This window comes from Rhipicephalus microplus, chromosome 7 (assembly GCF_043290135.1).
Source record: "Rhipicephalus microplus isolate Deutch F79 chromosome 7, USDA_Rmic, whole genome shotgun sequence".
Classification (NCBI taxonomy): domain Eukaryota; kingdom Metazoa; phylum Arthropoda; class Arachnida; order Ixodida; family Ixodidae; genus Rhipicephalus; species Rhipicephalus microplus.
The window spans coordinates 77,268,201-77,287,684 of NC_134706.1; the positions used below are offsets into that span (position 1 = coordinate 77,268,201).

Consider the following 19,484-nt stretch of genomic DNA (forward strand, 5'->3'; position numbering starts at 1 on the left):
ATTGTTGCGGAATCTTTTTGAATGACGCGTATATAATGCAGCAGCCAAATGATGGATAGCAGCAGCGAAGAGCGATCGTTATCTGACAACACGAGTTAACCACCAACGGCGAACTTCTCACTTCAACATAGTTCTTGACAGGCACGCAGCCATTGCTTTGGTAGACACCCAAGCTGAATACCCGGTTATGAGTTAATCTATTGGCACCCATCGGAAGAAAGTTCGTACGAGGAGCGTTCCCATATTCAATTTGATGGAAAATAATCAATTACCGTTCCTTGGCGTCGATTATGGCCGTTTGAACAAAATCAAGAAGCAGCAACAGTACTGCCTCCTAAAGACAGAACGGAACACTCTGAAAGGGCTGTGAACTGCAAAGTACAGCATAATAAATAGCGTGTGACTCTTTTTGAAGTGTTCTGTCTTGCCCCGAATACGACTATAAAGACTCACAGTGATTTTTGTGGGTCGGAGACGGTAGGTTTAGCAGAGTGTCATGATTCTCTTACCGAGAGTAAAATGGCTTTTATTCAAAGTATCACATCATCGCCTCTGAGAGCAGTCAGGTGGTTCTTGCCGACAACACTCCTACGCGAGTCAAGTCACACCAATCGAAGCATCAAGTGACTCTACCACAATTGTGGGGTACTTATTTGAACCATGCTCTTCTTTTTCGTTACTAGTGTTGGAAAAAGTGAGGTATTCATTCTAAGCAAATGCAATAATACTTACCGTTGCACGGAGTGACGGCAAGTAATAATAGTTCAGCTTCAGCAATACTTTAATAAAGCTCCTCAAAAAAGTACAGCTTTTTACACAGAGTAATGTAGAAAGCATTAAATGCTCTGTAATTTCCGATGAACCAGTTGAGGTAATCATGCTTTGAGTTCTTGTAGGAGCATAGCCAACCAATATGTGTGGTTATCGTGTCCATTGTGTGATTTTATGCAAAAAAAACAGCATTTATTTACATCATGATCCTATGCATTCCTAATGAATACTTAGAAAACAGGTGATGGATGATGGCATCGGACGGGTGACTTCATTGTAGTGACTTTTCTTCAGTGTGAGCCCCCCTTAAGAGTGATACCTGAAAAGCAAATGATAATATGATGAAAAAACATACTCGTATTAAAAGTTTGCAAAAACTACATAATCAGAGATTTACAGAGAAATTACGAGCGCTCACAACAAATAAACAAGTACAAAAGCATGTTAAAAACTATGTTTGTTCCGCTATCATGTAAAACAGAGCTAGGAAACATTACCCTTTGTAATAACTCCCAAGGCAACACACTTGCAGCACAAAATACTGTGAGCCTCTTTAAAACAACAATCACAATTGGTTTAGGCTCTTTTGGTTGGATGCCACTCTGCTCATTTTCTATGTCATCTTGCCAAACGAAACCAAATGTCTAGGACCGACTGTCTTGTTGACAAGGCGAACACCGCTCTCAATCTTCCCACCACGAGCAGTGAGACATCAGAAACCAGCGACACCTTCGTTTTCACGAGGACAAATGTCAAGTGAAGTAAAAAGGTGCGAAAAGCAACCTGGTGTTGTGGGAATAACCAACGCATATATACCCTGATTATTTGTATTGAAAACTATCGTTTCTTCAACAAGCTGTTACCGTTGATCAACACACCTGAGACCAGTGTTTTGTTTTAAATAACTATGCAAAGAAAGCAAATTTTCCCGTAAAAGAACCTGGGAAGCTCGTTCTGCAAGAGGCTATAGTGATGCACAAATGAAAGCACTTCTTTTCAGAGAAATCACTTCTTTTTGGCTTTCAGAACATGCCTGGTGTTGCGCCGGCATATTCTGATACCGAGGCACATCTTCGAGCCATCAGGGGCCCGCCGTGAGTGGGTACTGACCACGCGATTTACGAACATAAGCCACACTTAAATACCCAGATAAGCACATGTGAGTGCGGGAGAGACACGGAGCGCGCGCGAATGCTATGCGTCAAGATTTGATATGTCCTATGCTAGACTAGTTGTTGCAGTCGCGTACAATTCCTTACGTTCGTTGTAACGCAAAGCATCAACGCAGATGTACGCTTCGTCGGGAAAGTTGGTCACACATAGTGAAATGATATCAAAACAATCGACTGACAAGAAAAAAAGATGCAGCTGAATCTGGCCGCTCAGCTATCTGAAGCAATTGTATATGTGTCCGTGTAACTTGGTTCTCGCGTGAATCAAGCTACAAAAGCTCGCACTATTTGTTATAAATAGCATTTGACCTATTGCTGGAATAAACAGTTGTGTGTATCTCGCCAGTTAGAGGTCACTTATACCAGATTGCGCTGTGCAGTTCCACAACTAAATTATTACCTTAACAAAGCTCGGCTCAAGGCGTCACCGCTATGCATTTGGTGCAACGAAATTGAAACAATTGAACATTTCTTTTTATTCTGCCATCGTTATACTTATCAGAGAAAAAGATTTTTAGTAGCCCCATTACAAAAGCTAGGAATACAAGTAAATCTACCAGTAATTTTATCAATTGGCGGAACTTCATTTGGTTACTGCCACAGGGATGTATGCTCCGCTGTGTTTGATTACATCAACGCAACTAAAAGATTACCATGCTAGTGATCCCCTACCTTTTCAGATCTTTAGTTTATAATTCGTAGTTATGTCTTTCAAAAACAAAAGATGATTTGACCGCTTGCTCAGCAAACATTTTTGTTTTTTGGTAGTATTATTTTAAGCTACTTTTTCAGATTGGCTTTATTTTCATTTTAGTTTTATTTAGGTATCCTGCCGCCCGGTTCTTGGCCCATCCCCCTTTGTGGGTAAGCGCCATTCATCAGAGGTCATCAGCATCAGCATCAGCATAACTTTATAGTTTCATGGCGCAAAACTACGACATGACAATGGAGGATGCTCTAAGAGGGCTCTGGAAATAATAATAATAATAATAATAATAAATATACATAATTTTGTTTATGGTCCCAAACCCATTATATCATTATTACAAATGCCGTATAGTGGAGGGCTCCAAAAATTTCGACCACTTAAGGTTCTTTAACGTGCACCTAAAGCTAAATACACGGGCGTAAAACATTTTCGCCTCTATCGAAAATGCAGCCGCCGTGACCGGGATTCGATCCCACCAGATTCGGGTCAGCAGTCGAGTGCCATAACCTCTAGACTACCCTGGCAGGTAGACCACCGTAAAAATTTCTTTAGTAAGAATAGTTCAGATATTTCTAAAGTCTGCTTAAGCTCACTCAAGTTTGCCTCTGTCAGCAGTAATTGTTTCAATAAAGGGATAATTGCGGCTCTTGCAAGTGTTAAAAAAGACCGAGATGAAAAATCTTGTCAAACAACAAGCAGACATCGGTGTAGTTTACTGGAGTTTGAGTATTTTGCATCTTTCCACGTCCACGTCACGCAACCACTCCGCTCACATCTTTAGACGTATTTGTTTTTTTTTGTACGTGAATATGAACTGATTGTTCAGTAAAAAATTTATTTGATTTCAATACCGTGATTCGCATTTCTTCTAAGCAAAACGCTTACGTTCACGCCCCTGCATGAGTGAAGCAATGAGTCACCTCTGCTTGGTGTACGTTTCGATGCGAGTTTAACATTTTAGGAGTTCTATTTCTAATAGAGTTGGAACATTAACAGCGAAAAAATTTCAGATTAGGGAGCATTAAAGCGATCGTTTTGTCGTACTACATCAACCCATTGTTGGCAGACAGAAACCTTTTTTTTTTCAGTAAAACAGCGTTGCGACGCGCCTTCGATAAGGCTGATTGAAGGAGAGCAATCCACGTCCAAACCACGATAAGGAGCTCAGTTTTGCTGGGGTGGCGTGTTATCGCTGTAGCCTACACAAGCGAGCCATGAAAGCTGAGTCTGAAGTTTAGTTCCGTCGTGAGGCCGTCGCGAAACCAAATAACTGCTGTTTGTAGTTTTTCTCGCCACCGGGCTTTGTTCTCTTGCCTTCAGTGTCTGTCGATTCACTCTCCTCCGTGTTCACGAACGCTCCTCGCGTCAAATTCCGTCCTTCGCTTGACAGAGTTAAGCTCTGCGCCGTTGTTTGACTGAAAATGACGCTTCGCTTCTCAAGAATCGCTGTAGACTATCGCTGATATGCAGTGGCTTGCTCTGCCTAGAGACGGCGCTCCCATCGACTTTCTCAAGTGAAGGTGAAGCATTGTGCAAACGAACGTTCCAGAATACGGGTGTAGTAGTGCAGAATTCGTGCAAGCGCTAACTCACGATGAAAGCCCGCGTACAAGACGGAGTTGTGTACTCTCCTTTTCCCAGCATGGATATTCCTTCTTGTTCAGCCTACACGGTCATCGAGGAAGCTCTATCCAGAAATCCGGAACGGGTGGCATTTGTGAGTTATTTCATTGTATCTTTTCACGCTGCATTGCGAGGCCTGGTGATCGGTAGCGTTTAATGCTTCACGCTGTGAATTTTCAAGAACATCGGACCGAAGTTTCACCACAGTCTTGAAGAAAGATGTTGATGCGTAGCAGTGCTGCGTACGGACGGATTCGCACTTGTCAGGAGCCGCGGAGCGCATGCCTGCGGGCGCTGTTTTTCTCGACAGCTGCTGTCTCACGTTAGCTACAAGCTTCCGTTCGCACTTGAATTAAAGCACAAGGACCCAGTATTCTGCATAACTATGTTAGGTATAATATACGGTGGCGTTCTTTGAAAATTTCAGCAGAAAACGGCAGATGAAACGGCCAGCTGGGCGCTTCAGACAAGTGGGATTTTGTACGTCAATCGCTAGGCTGTCTATTTATTTATTTATTTGCTTTACGTGAATGTCATAATAATTTGTAGTAAATTACAATATAAAACTAACACGGGTTGTTTTGATTGCCTGAGTTTCACATTGCTTGCGTGGGCGGAAGTTTCGTTTCGGCTTTGTCGCAGCGATGAATAACATATGGTGCCAGAGATGTTGTTCTAGCTCCTCATTTTTTTCTGTCTGTGGGACTTCTCACAAGAAGTATTTTGTATATCTGAATATTTTGTATATCCAATATGGCCCCAATGACATGTTGTCTATGACATCGGGTCATTTATTAAGCCATTCTCATGGCTTTTAGCTTCTAGTTTTGCTTGGTGTAGGGAAGATCGCGATGATTGAGGTCTCTGGATTCGGCAAAATTTTAGACTGACTGAGGACATATTCCAGGGAGAGCAGCTTTCGTACGTGAAACGACGCTTTGTTGTTTTAGGGTGAGACCAGTAGATTTATGGCCTGTAACGTCATCTCAAGATGCTTTACGTATACGTAGTCATCATTTTCAGAAAAAAAACAATGACGTCTTGAGTAGACCAGACAAAAATGGTAAATCAGGCCTACGTGTACGGCGTCGATTAGTGCGTTGTACTGATGCAGTGCGTACGAAAATCGCAGGCGCCGAACAATTAGCGAATGACATGACCTTGAACTCAAACAGGACATCATGTGTCACCATCGCGGTTTTTTCTCAACCTGTCTGTATGACTTTCAGTTTGCCAGTAGCCTGTCATGAAGTTAATCGACGAGAAATACCTTGGGTTAGGTAGCTGATCCGCAGTGTCGTTTGTCTGTAAAAAAAAAGATACGAGTCATCGGTGATTACGTTGATATGGTGGTGGTAGATGCAGAATCACAAGAATGAATTCTTCCAGTTGATGCTTGGGGCTACTTGGAAGTGGTTATGTATTTTTAAAATGAGTAGCGCAAAAAAGGAGGGCACAACAAGTATCACGCAATACCCTCTCACAAATAACTTTATTAGAAAGATCACACAAAAGTTGAACCACGAACAAGTGCCGCATGCTCCTACATGATTGATAGCCAAAAAAATACAGAAACACGGGTTCCAACAATGATAAGAAACAGCTCGAAAAAAAGTGCTAACATGCGCGCAACGTACTAAAGGCTGAAATGATTGAACAAGAAAATTTTTGTCATTCATTGCTACTGAGAGCATGCTTACGCATTGATTGCCTTTTTTGTTAAAGGGCCCTGCAACACTTTTTGAGCATGGTCAGAAAACACTGCCGATCGGTAGTAGAGGCTCCCGACAACACGCGAGCTCAATATCATAGCGCACCACGCGACCTGGAATCCACAATAACTGATCAGAGTAAGCTAAGAATAGCTTTCTCTTCTCTCGACAAATCACGGCATTAAGCCCAGTGAGCTCATCTATCAGCCATTGGCTGATTTGAACCCGGCGCGCTCAGTCGTTAGAGGAATCGCCACGGGAAGCCACGACTTTTCCACGTGCCTGCGCGATCACCCTGAAAAAGCCACACAATCAAAAAAAAGGAAAAAGGGTTCAAAGCCAGAAGGCGTGAGTAACGTTGGTTTTTTGCCCTTTGCCATCACTCCCTGCTTAGCTTCCAGTATTTTCGTTATGACGAGAGAAGAGAGAATGCAACTGCAGCATGCGACAAACCTTTTTAACTCCACTCGCACTGAATGGTTTTTTAAAGTTTTTGTGCCGTTGAATTCAAAAGGCAATGAGCTCTTCCAATGAATTTATTCCGCGGTTGCTCGAAAAAGTGTTTCGGGACCCCTTATAATGATGAGACTAAACAATGTCTCTTGTACTCTGATTTTTATGCCTGAAGAAACAAATGTCACAAAAATTAGGGGCGCATCTGCGTTATGCACGGTGACAGGTGACATGTGAGTACGCGTTGGCTTATAGCGAACGCTGGTGTTCTGACCTTACATTGAAACAACGGCTTTTTTTTAATGTACAAATAACCACGGGAACAACAAAACCTGTATAATAGAGTTATGCCTTCTACAAACGATGACGTATGCTGTGCAGCCTTGTTTTTTTTTTTGTCGCACGTGATTTTTCTTACCAGCTTGTTTTCAGCTCTACATCAAGTGTTATGTTGTTTTCTCTGCTCCTAAAACATGAATAGCTTTGGTAGTATATGTAAAGAGAGGCTGGTGAAAAAAAATGATGACCAAAAAATCTTTACCGTAAAGCACACTTCACTGTTTGTACCGTGAACAAAGTGACTTGTACACTGAATTGGGCTTCTCTGTGGTCATGTACACATTGAAAAAAACTCGCCATAGACGGAAAGCAAGACTAGAGAGGGACAACCACTAAGAAAACTTGCTAGCTTCGAAACTGGCGGGACAAGCATTCTCTGAGGAAGAGACCGCAGGGGTCTCAAAGCGTAGGGTCAGTTTTTATTGGTAAAAACTGTACACTAAGTGTACCTGGACAGTCTGCTTATTCGTATAATTTTACCCAGCCAGAAATATCTGTGAATATGTTTACCTTTCATGCAAATTATATATATGCTGTTACTTGTACGTAAGTCTGGCACATATTCTGTTTTAAGTGGTTCGTATTTATGCCAGATACCCATCCTGCCGGCAGTTACGAGGTTAAAGGCATAAAACGTTGCTTTGCATGCCTATTTTGACCGTATCTTTAGTGACTATGAACGAACGCTTCCTGCAATGAATAATATGGGCCTGAATTTTGATTTCACGCAGATTGAAGGTTCAATCAAAACCACTAGAGTGGAGTTATTAGCGCTCATGAAGCGCTTTGCCGTGGGTTTCCAACAGAAAGGAATCGGTCCGGGGGATCGTGTGTGCGCCCACCTAAAGAACAGCCTGGAGAACCTTGCGGCAATGTACGGCTGCATCTTCGCTGGAGCAACACTGGTGCTGGCGAAGACTTCCCTCACGGAAAGTGCGTAGCCAATGAGCGGCTGCTAATACACTCTTATAAGTAAAGGGAGAAGAGGGGTTTGAGGTTTATCTTTTAGAAAAGTAGCTAACTTGCCACACCCAATCCTCCGTTTTCAGAGCTACTGTGGAGGGACGCAATGGTACTTCCTCCTCCCCGTGGTTACTCCTAAAGGGAGCAACAATTGATTTTTGCACAATCAGAAAATCAGATTTTGGTTGACTTAGCTGGATTATCTTCAGTGTGCGCAGGCATGTGATTAGAAGTACAATCTGCATGCAAGCATTGCGTTCAGAAATAAATTTCAGAAAATTGACCACAAGCACACAAGATTTGAGTTCACGGCGACTGAGTCAGCATGCGTGTACCACACCGTGGTACGGCGCCGCTTGGAAACTCGTATAAGTAGGCACTGGCGGGTTGTTTTCACACGGCGTGAATACTCCTGGAGTTACTTATAAAAAAAAGGGGGGGGTGGCTTTCCTCCCTTGAAGAGGAAAGTGCCCTTTTTGGCCTGCCTTGCGCAAACATTTGTAAACACTTTTTTGTTTTGTTTTTTTTGGGGGGGGGGGGAGGAGCAAAGCGCTCTTTTTTTGCACAAAACTGGCCTAATCTGAGTGTAGGTGCACCAATTTTTGTTCGATTGTAGATAAAAAAAACCTGGGGAGGTGTTTATGCAGCCCCTAGAATGACTGCAAGGACGCAGCGGCATCAGTTCGATGAAAGAAATTACTTGCGTCGCTTAAGGAACAATGAACAGCATACCACAGATGCGGGAAGAGGCAGCTCGCAAACATAGTGAAGCAACAGGAAGTAAGAAAAAGAATCCGAACCGCACAAGGGGCAAACCTGGAGGTGGTATCCCAGTCAGCGCCTCGCATATTTCAACTGAAAAGTTATTGTTTCGCTGTGGTGGTGCCTACTTGGAGAATAATAAAAAAAACCAGAAAGGAATTAGCGTGAGTTGCACTTGAGGCGCAACGTTAAAGAGACAGTGGAGCTAATGGGGAGCTTAGAACATAGTGAAACAAAGCCTGAACTATTTGCGTAGCTGATTGGTGGCCCTATTTGTTTCTTTTTTTCTTCATCTTTTTATTTTCTGTCTTTCTTGTCAATTTCTACCTATTCCATTCTCATTTCCTTTTCTTTCTATTTCTTTCTCTTTAGTTTTGCGTTCTTTTTCTCGCAATTTTGCACTTTCTTTTTTCTTTTATGATACTCTTTCTTTTTGATTTTAAGTCTTTCTCTTTTTGAATTTCTTTTCCTTCGTTTCTCTCTGTCACTCTTCGCAACAGTCTCTTTAGAACACGTTGTATAGCGTTCATCAATTGGCTACACACTTTAAAAACGGTAGGAAAACAGTATCAGTCTCATCATAATTACTTCAATGTTCTATGTCTTTTTGACTGTGTGTAATGAACTTTGCAATATTTTGTACACATATATATATATATATATATATATATATATATATATATATATATATATAAATTGTACCGAAGCATAGTGGCGCCAGCTCTGTGCCAGCGTGAAAGAAGACGTTGACGTCCGTGTGTGGCTCGTGCTTGCCGGGTTCCTGCCTGTACCAGCTTGTTGTGGCTAACGTTTCTGGAATAATAACCTGTGTTTTTACGCAACCTTGCTCGTTGCATTTGGTGGAGGTGCTGGGTACCCCAAGCCTACTACCCTAAAGGAGCTTCGTAGTTTCATAGGCTTGTGTTCCTATTTTCGGCGTTTCATTCGCAATTATGCCTCTATAATTGCCCCTCTGACTCAGCTTCTCTCCCGTAGCACGGACCTCTCTGGCTGGAATTCCCACTGCGATGAGGCATTCAGGGCGCTACGCCGGCTACTCATCTCTCCGCCAGTTCTCCGCCACTTCGATCCCAATGCACCCACTGAAATTCACACGGATGCAAGCGGTGTCGGCCTCGGTGCCATTCTCGCTCAACGCAAGGATGGCTGCGACGAGTACGTTGTCGCCTATGCCAGCCGTACACTAACGAAGGCAGAGTCCAACTATTCCGTCACGGAAAAGGAGTGCTTGGCTATCATTTGGGCTATAGGAAAATTTCGCACCTACCTTTACGGACGCCAGTTTGATGTTGTCACAGATCACCATGCCTTATGCTGGTTAGCGTCCATGAAAGATCCTACTGGCCGCCTCGCTCGTTGGGCTTTACGCCTTCAGGAATACGATATCCGTGTTGTTTATCGCTCAGGACGCAGACATTCAGACGCCGATGCACTATCCCGTTCTCCACTGCCTCCTGACCTTGCCTGCTTATCAACTGCCATTTGCGATTCGTCATCGTTGAGCATCACTGACATGCCATCCGAACAGCGCAAGGATCCCTGGATCAATTCTTTGCTCGACGTCCTCTCTCACAGTTCGTCAGAAACGACTTCACGCTCCCTCTCTCGTCAAGCAAGACACTTTGCTGTCCGTGAAGGCTTGTTGTATCGCCGCAATTACGTGACGGATGGCCGTAGGTGGCTCCTTGTCATCCCTCGTCATTTGCGTTCGGACATCTGCGCTGCCTTTCACGATGACCCCCAGTGTGGCCACGCTGGAGTATTTAAGACTTACTCTCGCCTTCGTCTAAGATACTACTGGCGCGGCATGTATCGGCACGTTCGCCAGTACGTTCGGTCATGCACCACGTGTCAACGACGCAAGACGCCTTCTCACAGCACTGCTGGCCCTTTGCAACCCTTACCCTGCCCAGCGAGACCATTCGGCCGCGTCGGAATTGATATTTATGGTCCTCTACCCAACTCTCTTCGAGGCAACCGGTATATTATCGTCGCCGTGGATCATTTAACACGCTACGCTGAAACATCTGCGCTGCCTGCTACCACTGCGAAAGACGTTGCGTCCTTTCTTCTTCACCATCTCATTTTGCGACACGGTGCACCTCGTGAATTACTCAGTGACCGTGGACGCGTGTTTCTCTCGAACGCCGTCGACGAGCTACTCAAGGCATGTCGCACTGTCCATAGGAAATCCTCGGCATACCATCCCCAAACCAATGGCATGACAGAACGCTTTAACCGTACCCTTGGAGATATGCTTGCCATGTACGCCTCTGACGACCACACTAATTGGGACCAAGTGCTCCCTTTTGTCACGTACGCGTACAACTCTGCGCCACAAACAACCACTGGCTTTTCTCCTTTCTTCCTTCTGTACGGACGTGAGCCATCATGCTCTATGGACACCATTCTCCCTTACAAGCCTGATGTTTCCGAAGCGACGCCTGTTTCCGAAGCAGCTGCTTATGCCGAAGAGTGTCGTCAACTCGCTCGCTCATTTACCGCACAAGACCAATGGCGCCAGAAAACTGACCACGATTCCTCTGCGTCTACTGTACACTATAACCCAGGAATGCTGGTTTGGCTCTGGGTCCCGTCTACCCCTTCCGGTCTTTCCCCGAAGCTTTCGTCGAAATACCATGGCCCCTACCGTGTGGTGCGGCAAACATCTCCTGTCAACTATGAAGTTGAGCCCATTGATCCACCCTCGGACCAACGCTGCCGTGGGCGTGAAACAGTACACGTATCACGCCTCAAACCGTGCTATGACCCCCTTGTCGTGTCCTTTCCCTAGGTCGCCAGGTTGGCTCCTTTCTGCGCGGGGAGTAATTGTACCGAAGCATAGTGGCGCCAGCTCTGTGCCAGCGTGAAAGAAGACGTTGACGTCCGTGTGTGGCTCGTGCTTGCCGGGTTCCTGCCTGTACCAGCTTGTTGTGGCTAACGTTTCTGGAATAATAACCTGTGTTTTTACGCAACCTTGCTCGTTGCAATATATATATATATATATATATATATATATATATATATATATATATATATATATATATATATATATATATATATATATTGCCGCGCGCTTGAGCTGCCAGCGCAAAAGAGGCAGACGAAGTGGCAGTCCCCCTCGTGCCATTGTTCTGTTTTTGGCTGCGCTGAGCCGACCGCTCTTCGGACTTTTGTGAGAACGCCTTAAAAACGTCTCCTGTCTCTTTAACGTGACATTTTAATGGTGGAGGTGCTGGGTAACCTCCCCTATGCAACAGACTCCTTCTAGCAGCCGGAACGTGACCCAAAACCCAGAGCTTACGCCGGTACACCGTTTCAGTCGGAGGATTCGAGGACTGTCCCCCGAGTTTGTGCCTCACAGTACAAGTACGTCGACTGGTATGGAGAATACTGTTGCTGTCACCGCTTCCCCTACCGCTGGAGCCGCCGCTGCTCCAACCGCTGCACCCGCAGCTGCACCCACTCATTACACGCTACAAAAACCACGTGTTCCGAGTCCCTTTCGTGGTGGCCTCTATGAAGATGTGGAAGATTGGCTGGCTGAGTACGAGTACGTAGCGGATTTCAACGGGTGGGACGAAGTAGCGAAGCTCAAGAATGTGTACTTTAGTCTTCTGGATGGTGCTCGCACATGGTTCCAGAACCGCAAGGGCCTCCTAACGTCGTGGCATGAGTTCTGTCACAGGCTCCGCGAAACGTACTCGAGTCTCGATCGTCGAGAGCGCGCTGAAAGGGCCCTCCAGTCCCGCATGCAGATGCCTAATGAAGGTGTGGCTACATACGTGGAGGATATGGTTCATCTGTTCACTCGCGCCGATCCAACCATGCCGGAAGACAAGAAGCTGCGACACTTGATGCGAGGTGTGAAAGAGCAGCTCTTCGCTGGACTCATTCGTAGTCCGCCTAGAACGGTCGCGGAGTTCCTCACTGAAGCCGTCGCCATGGAAAAGGCGCTGCAGCAGCGGAACCAGTACGATCGGCAAGTGACTGCTACCTATACCACCGGGCTAGGCTCGTTCCCGACCGACGTGGGAGCGCTTCGCGAGCTGATACGTTCGGTTGTTCGCGACGAGCTACAACAGCTGCAACAGCTGAACCAGGCGCAGCAGCAGCCTTCCACGAATTGCATCGCCACCATCATACGTGACGAAGTTCAGCATGCGCTCGGCACACCTCGCCGCGAGACACCAACGCAGGTTGCTGCACCACTCCAGGCGTTCGCAACTTCAAGTGAACCTCTAGGGGTGACCTACGCAGACGTATTGAGACGCACCGTTCCGTCGTCCACGACACCATCCCCAGTGAGTGGTTTCCAGCGCACCACTTATACCGACACGTTCGAACACAACGCACCTGCACCAGTCCCACTACCAGCCGCAACCCCGTACGCCACACTGCAGTCCGCACAGGTGGTCCCTTATTTTGCAGACACTCGACCCGTCATGCGTAAATCCGACATATGGCGCATGCCCGACCGACGACCGCTTTGCTACCACTGCGGTGAAGCGGGTCACCTCTACCGAGACTGCCAGTACCGCCGACTTGGGCTGCAGGGTTTTCCTGCCAATTCACCCCGCCCCCGGTTTGGACAGAGACCACCAGAAATTGAAGATTTTATCGCTCGGCAGAACGTCCCACTCAGGCGTCAGTCGCGCTCACCGTCACCGCGGTCGTCATCTTATTCAGGCAACGGAAATCGAAGGCCGCAAGGACGGTCTCCGAGCCCTCGCCTGGAAAACTAACGCCAGCGACCTTTCGAGGCGAGGCCGCTGATTCTCGACGTGATGAAGACCTCGCCCTCCAATCGACGCGACATCGGACCAACGGAAATTCGACTACGCCGGCGCCTGTATCCCAGCTGAGCGACTTTTCAATGGACATACCTGTGCTGCTCGACGGTCGCAATTTAACTGCCTTAATAGACACTGGTGCTGACTACTCGATTATTAGCGGACAATTGGCACGTACCTTGAAGAAAGTGATAATGCCTTGGACAGGATCGCATGTACGTACAGCTGGCGGACATGTTGTAACGCCGGTTGGTTTGTGCACGTCCAGGCTACAAATACGAGGCTGCACGTTTTTGGTCAGCTCCATCGTGCTACGTGACTGCTCCCGCGAATTAATTCTCGGCCTCGATTTTCTTCGGGAATATGGCGCCGTAATCGACCTACGGCGACGCTGCATTTCCTTTTCGACAGTCAACGCTACGTCAAGGGACTCCAACCGCCGTACAACCGCCCTCCGTGTTTCCGACGACAGTGTCACAATACCACCTCGTGCAAGTATCCTAATTCAGGTGACTTCCGAAGGAACCAGTGACGGTGAAACAGTGGCAGAGTGCAACGTCTCCCTGCTGCTGGCGCTTGGAATTTCTGTGGCACGAGGCATCATTGACATTCGGAACGGTACAGCCGAGGTCATGATTACAAATTTCACCAATGAGCATCGTCACCTTTTCCGGGGCACTGCGGTCGCCTACGCTGAAGCCTTGGAGGACGTCATTGAGTGTTTTGCCTGTGAAGACAGTAGCCGCAATGGACAAACCGTAATAGATGTTGACATGAACAGTGCACTGCCAGAAGAGAACCAGAGGGCCTTGCGAGAGCTATTGTTTGAATTCAGGGCGTGCTTTGCTCAGTCGTCTAAAGTGAGTCAGACGCCAATTACACAGCACAGGATAATCACTTACGACGACGCAAGACCTATTCACCAACAGCCATACCGCGTCTCGCCGACAGAACGCGCAGCTATCAAGCAGCAAGTGAAAGAAATGATCGACGACGGCGTTACCCAGCCTTCGAACAGTCCCTGGTCCTCACCGGTCGTTCTGGTTAAGAAGAAGGACGGTACGCTTCGCTTCTGTGTAGATTACAGAAAGCTCAACAACGTCACAAAAAAAGATGTTTATCCGCTGCCGCGTATTGATGACTCGCTTGACCGACTACGACGAGCGAAGTATTTTTCTTCCCTGGATTTAAAGAGTGGCTACTGGCAAATTGAGGTTGATGAGCGCGACCGCGAAAAAACCGCCTTTGTCACGCCGGATGGCCTCTACGAATTTCGGGTGCTACCGTTCGGACTCTGCTCTGCGCCAGCTACCTTCCAACGCATGATGGACACTGTGTTGACTGACTTAAAATGGCAAAGCTGCCTTGTGTACTTGGATGATGTGGTCGTGTTTTCAACCAGCTTCTCCGAACATCTGAAGCGACTACGACAAGTACTTGAGGCGATTCGGACGGCTAACCTTACGTTAAAGCCGCAAAAATGCCATTTCGGTTACGAAGAACTAAAGTTCCTTGGACATGTCGTAAGTGCAGAAGGCGTCCGTCCTGACCCTGAGAAAACCGCCGCTGTCGCAGCCTTCCCGACTCCTGCCGATAAGAAAAGTGTGCGGCGGTTTCTTGGTCTATGCGCGTACTACCGGCGCTTTATAGGCAATTTTTCGAAAATTGCCGAACCATTAACTAGACTCACTAGAGACGATACGCCGTTCGTTTGGAGTGCTGAACAAGAATCAGCATTCACAGAGCTTCGGCTTCGCCTGGCATCACCACCTGTTCTTGGACATTTCGACGAGGAAGCCGAAACAGAAATTCATACCGACGCCAGTAACGTCGGTCTGGGCGCGGTACTCGTCCAACGGCAGGAGGGAATTGAAAAGGTCATCGCCTACGCAAGCCGAACCCTAACACGCCCGGAGTCAAACTACAGTACCACGGAGAAGGAGTGCCTTGCTGTCGTGTGGGCAATTGCTAAGTTTCGACCTTACCTTTACGGCCGTCCATTCAGAGTAGTGACGGATCATCACTCACTGTGCTGGCTTGCGAACCTCAGAGACCCCTCCGGACGACTGGCAAGGTGGAGCCTACGTCTGCAGGAGTACGACGTCACTATCGTGTACAAGTCCGGTCGTGCACACGAAGATGCGGACACGTTGTCACGCGCGCCAGTTGAGCCTGCCGCTCAGAGCTTCGAAGAGGACTGCCCTTTCCTTGGCTCCGTAAGCGTAACAGACTTGGCTTTACGGCAGCGAGCAGATGCTCAATTGCGACCTATCATTGAACATCTAGAGGGCCGCAACGTATCACTGCCCCAGCATATAACTCGCGGATTGTCATCCTTCTGCTTACGACAGGGCGTGTTGTACAAGAAGAACGCAGCCGCCAGCAACAAAACTTACCTGTTGGTCGTCCCCGCAGAGCTGCGTGAGGAAATTCTATTTGCCTGCCACAACGAGCCTCCATCGGGCCATCTGGGCATCACCCGAACCATCGCTAGGGTACGAAAGTCTTACTACTGGCCGAAACTTGCCGCTTGCGTTAAACAGTACGTTCAAGCCTGCCGCGAATGCCAGCGCCGAAAATCCCCATCTGTTAAGCCTGCGGGATTACTTCACCCTATCGAGCCACCCAGAACACCCTTCGATCAAGTCGGCATGGACCTCCTGGGTCCGTTTCCCTTGTCATCTTCCGGCAACAAGTGGATAATCGTCGCTACAGATTATCTAACCCGCTATGCTGAAACTAAGGCGCTTCCTAAAAGCACGGCTTGTGAAGTTGCTCAGTTTTTCATCGAGAGAATTGTATTACGCCACGGTGCTCCATCCTGTGTCATCACAGACCGAGGAACAGCGTTTACAGCAAGGCTCCTTGAACAAGTTTTTCAGTTAAGTTACTCCACGCATCGCAAGACAACAGCGTATCACCCTCAGACAAATGGACTGACCGAGCGGCTTAACAAAACGATGACTGATATGCTGTCTATGTACATAGACGTACAGCACAAGACGTGGGATGAAATACTGCCTTACGTAACATTCGCGTATAATACCGCTACGCAAGAGACCACACGATTCACTCCGTTTCGTCTTCTATACGGTCGGGACGTTCAGACGATGTTGGACGCAATGCTCCCATGCGACATTGACAACATCGAGAATCTCGACGAAGATGCTGAGTGTTTCGTGCAACGAGCCGAGGAAGCACGTCAACTAGCCCGCGTAAACATCAAGAAACAACAAGGCGTCGATGCACAGCGCTACAACCGCTGCCACAGACAAGTCGATTATAAACCAGGTGACCAGGTGTTGGTTTGGACCCCTGTGCGCTGCAAAGGTCTCTCTGAGAAGCTTCTCAGTCGGTATTTTGGCCCGTACAAAGTGCTACGACAAGTGAGCGACGTCAATTACGAAGTCCTTCCGGACGGAAGCCAACCACCCCGACGCCGACAGCTACGACCCGAGATCGTGCACGTGGTGCGGTTAAAACCGTACCACACACTGTGACAATGTTTTTTTTTTTACGATACACGCTTCGTTTAGCATTGAGGCGATGCTCTTCAGGGAGGAGGGGCAGTGCCGCGCGCTTGAGCTGCCAGCGCAAAAGAGGCAGACGAAGTGGCAGTCCCCCTCGTGCCATTGTTCTGTTTTTGGCTGCGCTGAGCCGACCGCTCTTCGGACTTTTGTGAGGACGCCTTAAAAACGTCTCCTGTCTCTTTAACGTGACAATATATATATTAGAGGACTGACACAAAAACACCGTCCTTGCTGATTTGTCTCACTTCACTATTTCCTTCCTCTAGCCGAATATGTGCCCATTCCAGAGCCCAGCGACTCTGTCATCCTTAAAATTGGCCAAGACTGCGACGTAGCATGACCAACTGTCCAACCAAACCGCCTCTGGTGGGCGTCACCAAGCCCGCCACGGTGGTCTATCTTGCCTACGCTGCGGGCGGTCTTTTCGAGATGCAGAACTTTGGGGAGCCAGCTATGGCTTTGACGGGGTGGCCGCCGCAAGTCTCCCTTGCGCAGTGGCTTTCCTTGTCTTGCTGCCAAACATTTTGGGGGATGACAATGGCTGTATGGCGGTGGTCGACCTCGGCCTCGCAGCGACGTACTTTGAACGTCGGGCAATGAGGGCACCAGTGGGCAACACTTGCTATGTCGAGACCGTCGTCACACGCCTATCAGCAGAATACGCTGTCGCTGTTTCGGGCTTAGGTGTAAGCCGTGCTTGCAGATGTTAACGTGCTGGGCCGGCACGTATTTGCCCAACGAAGCATGCTTGTGAGTTCGCAAAGGCTGCGAGACGCGGCCTCCATGGTATGACGCTGAGGCCTCTGAGCTACCTTCTGACTCTCCAATTCCATCAAAAAGGAAATACGCTCTCTGGTGACTCCGTATCACGTTCATATGAATAGACGCCTCCGGAATCGTACCCCACGAGGCAGACGCCAGCGCTGCAGAGAGGCACCACCTTGCCGCTTCCTGCGAGTTGGTCGCCGTTCTACCGATCAGTGTTGTGTTTCCCGATGACGCATGCTACCTGCAGGATTGCCATACGGCACTGTGGTTGTGCTCGGGTGCGCTGCCCATCGTCGTCATCAGCGGTGAATGCCAGGCTGGCAGATCCCGACACCACAGGGAAGTGTTGGATAGATCTGTTTTCGGCAGCCATGAACTTGCGTGCAGTACGAGAACACTTCGCCAAAGACTGCCGTGGAGTCTGAAGATGTATCTCCTGCTTGTGAATAAGGATGTCGTTAATACGGGACCTCTGGATTGGGATGCTTCAAAATTATGTTTTGGGTAGTAAATGTTCGGGGTCAGAGCGCAGCGATTTACTACACCTCCATCCATGATAAGCTGAACCTCACCAGACAAGAGGTTGTCGCACCCAAAACCATGTCCGCGTGCAATTCTTCGAGGATGGGAACGGCGGCAAAGAACTTGCCCCCGGCGTCGGTTCACAGCTGCAAATCTAATGCGCCAAAAGACAAAGCGCTTGCACTGACGCCTCCGAAGGGTTCCTTGGACGAAAACGGGAGGGTAACTGGGGCATGGCGTCGGTGTAGCGCAGTACGGGCATCTCCAGTTTTACAACATCCGTGTGGTCTCCGATTCCATCGACGTGACCTTGTACTGTAGAAAGTGGTCGCGTCGGGGATATAGTAATTCAATGTGGTCCATAGGGTGGATTCACGTCACCGATACTGTCATTGAAACTCGGCGGGAGGTGCTCTTTCTGGACTGGCTGTAAAAACAAGACGAGTTCAGGGTTCGTGTAAGCGATGGATTCCGAACGTCCTCTCGGTGAGCTGTGCTGTTCAGCTGCAGCCTCGAGGATGAGCCCCTCCTAGCTTCATCCTCGGTAGTATTCTGGCTGAGCGCACATGGGCCATGATGAATCCGGCCGAAAACAGCAATGAGCCTTTGCACTTTAATACAGCAAGGTTCGTTGCTTAATCCCCTCGTATTTATGCCGTTACAGAAAAAAGGCCCATTGCCAAAGGAGCGTGGATGGGGTCCTTTTGTGTCTCGGAAGGAAGTATGAATGTTGCGATCCACGCATTGGGAAATGCAAACCGCGTTTCCAGGAAGGAGCCCGTGCGCATTGTAGGTGTGAAGTATTACGCCACCGGTTCAAGTAATTCCCTGGGACTATTGTGGAGGCCTGTACGCACGCCATCCGTTGGTGGTGGGATGGATACTTGTGGCGGAGGCCGACTTGCGGGTTCCATCCACGAGGAAGCCTGGCCACGCTCATTGGGAAAGCGCGTTACCTCAAGCAAGCAGCAGGAGGGCGCCAAAGCATTTTGATGACTGCGCCATTGTAAAGGAATGAGACAAGGAAGCAACACCCATGCTGCAGGCCGGCTGTTTTTTTACTTTGTTCTTCTCTTACTCTAGCCGAGTATGCGCCCGTGCCAGAGCCCCAGCGGCACTGTCATATATATATATATATATATATATATATAATAAATGTGAGGTAAATGTGAAACGATAACTTGCCGTGGGCAAGAACCGGGTCCTGCCCACGGCAAGGTATATATATACATATACAAGCCTTAGTGTAGGAATTATAGGACACAACCACTAAAAAATGTTGCTAGTTTTGGAGCAGGCTAGTGAAGCACCGCCTGAAAAAGACCGAAGCGGTCTCGAAACGCAGG

At 47.8% G+C, this 19,484-nt stretch overlaps 1 protein-coding gene across 3 annotated transcripts in view; it reads left to right on the plus strand.

Moving 5' to 3' along the window:
• Positions 1–3,895: 3,895 nt before the first annotated feature.
• Positions 3,896–19,484, plus strand: part of LOC119185472 (luciferin 4-monooxygenase) — a 32,062-nt gene continuing 16,473 nt past the window's right edge. The window contains exons 1-2 of one of the 3 annotated variants that reach the window (XM_075869288.1): positions 3,896–4,369; positions 7,511–7,712. In XM_075869288.1, coding sequence (XP_075725403.1) covers positions 4,247–4,369; positions 7,511–7,712 — 325 coding nt within the window. In that variant the 5' untranslated portion in view covers positions 3,896–4,246. The remainder of the gene's footprint in view (positions 4,370–7,510; positions 7,713–19,484) is intronic. The other 2 variants (XM_075869287.1, XM_075869289.1) reach the window with 2 other exon arrangements.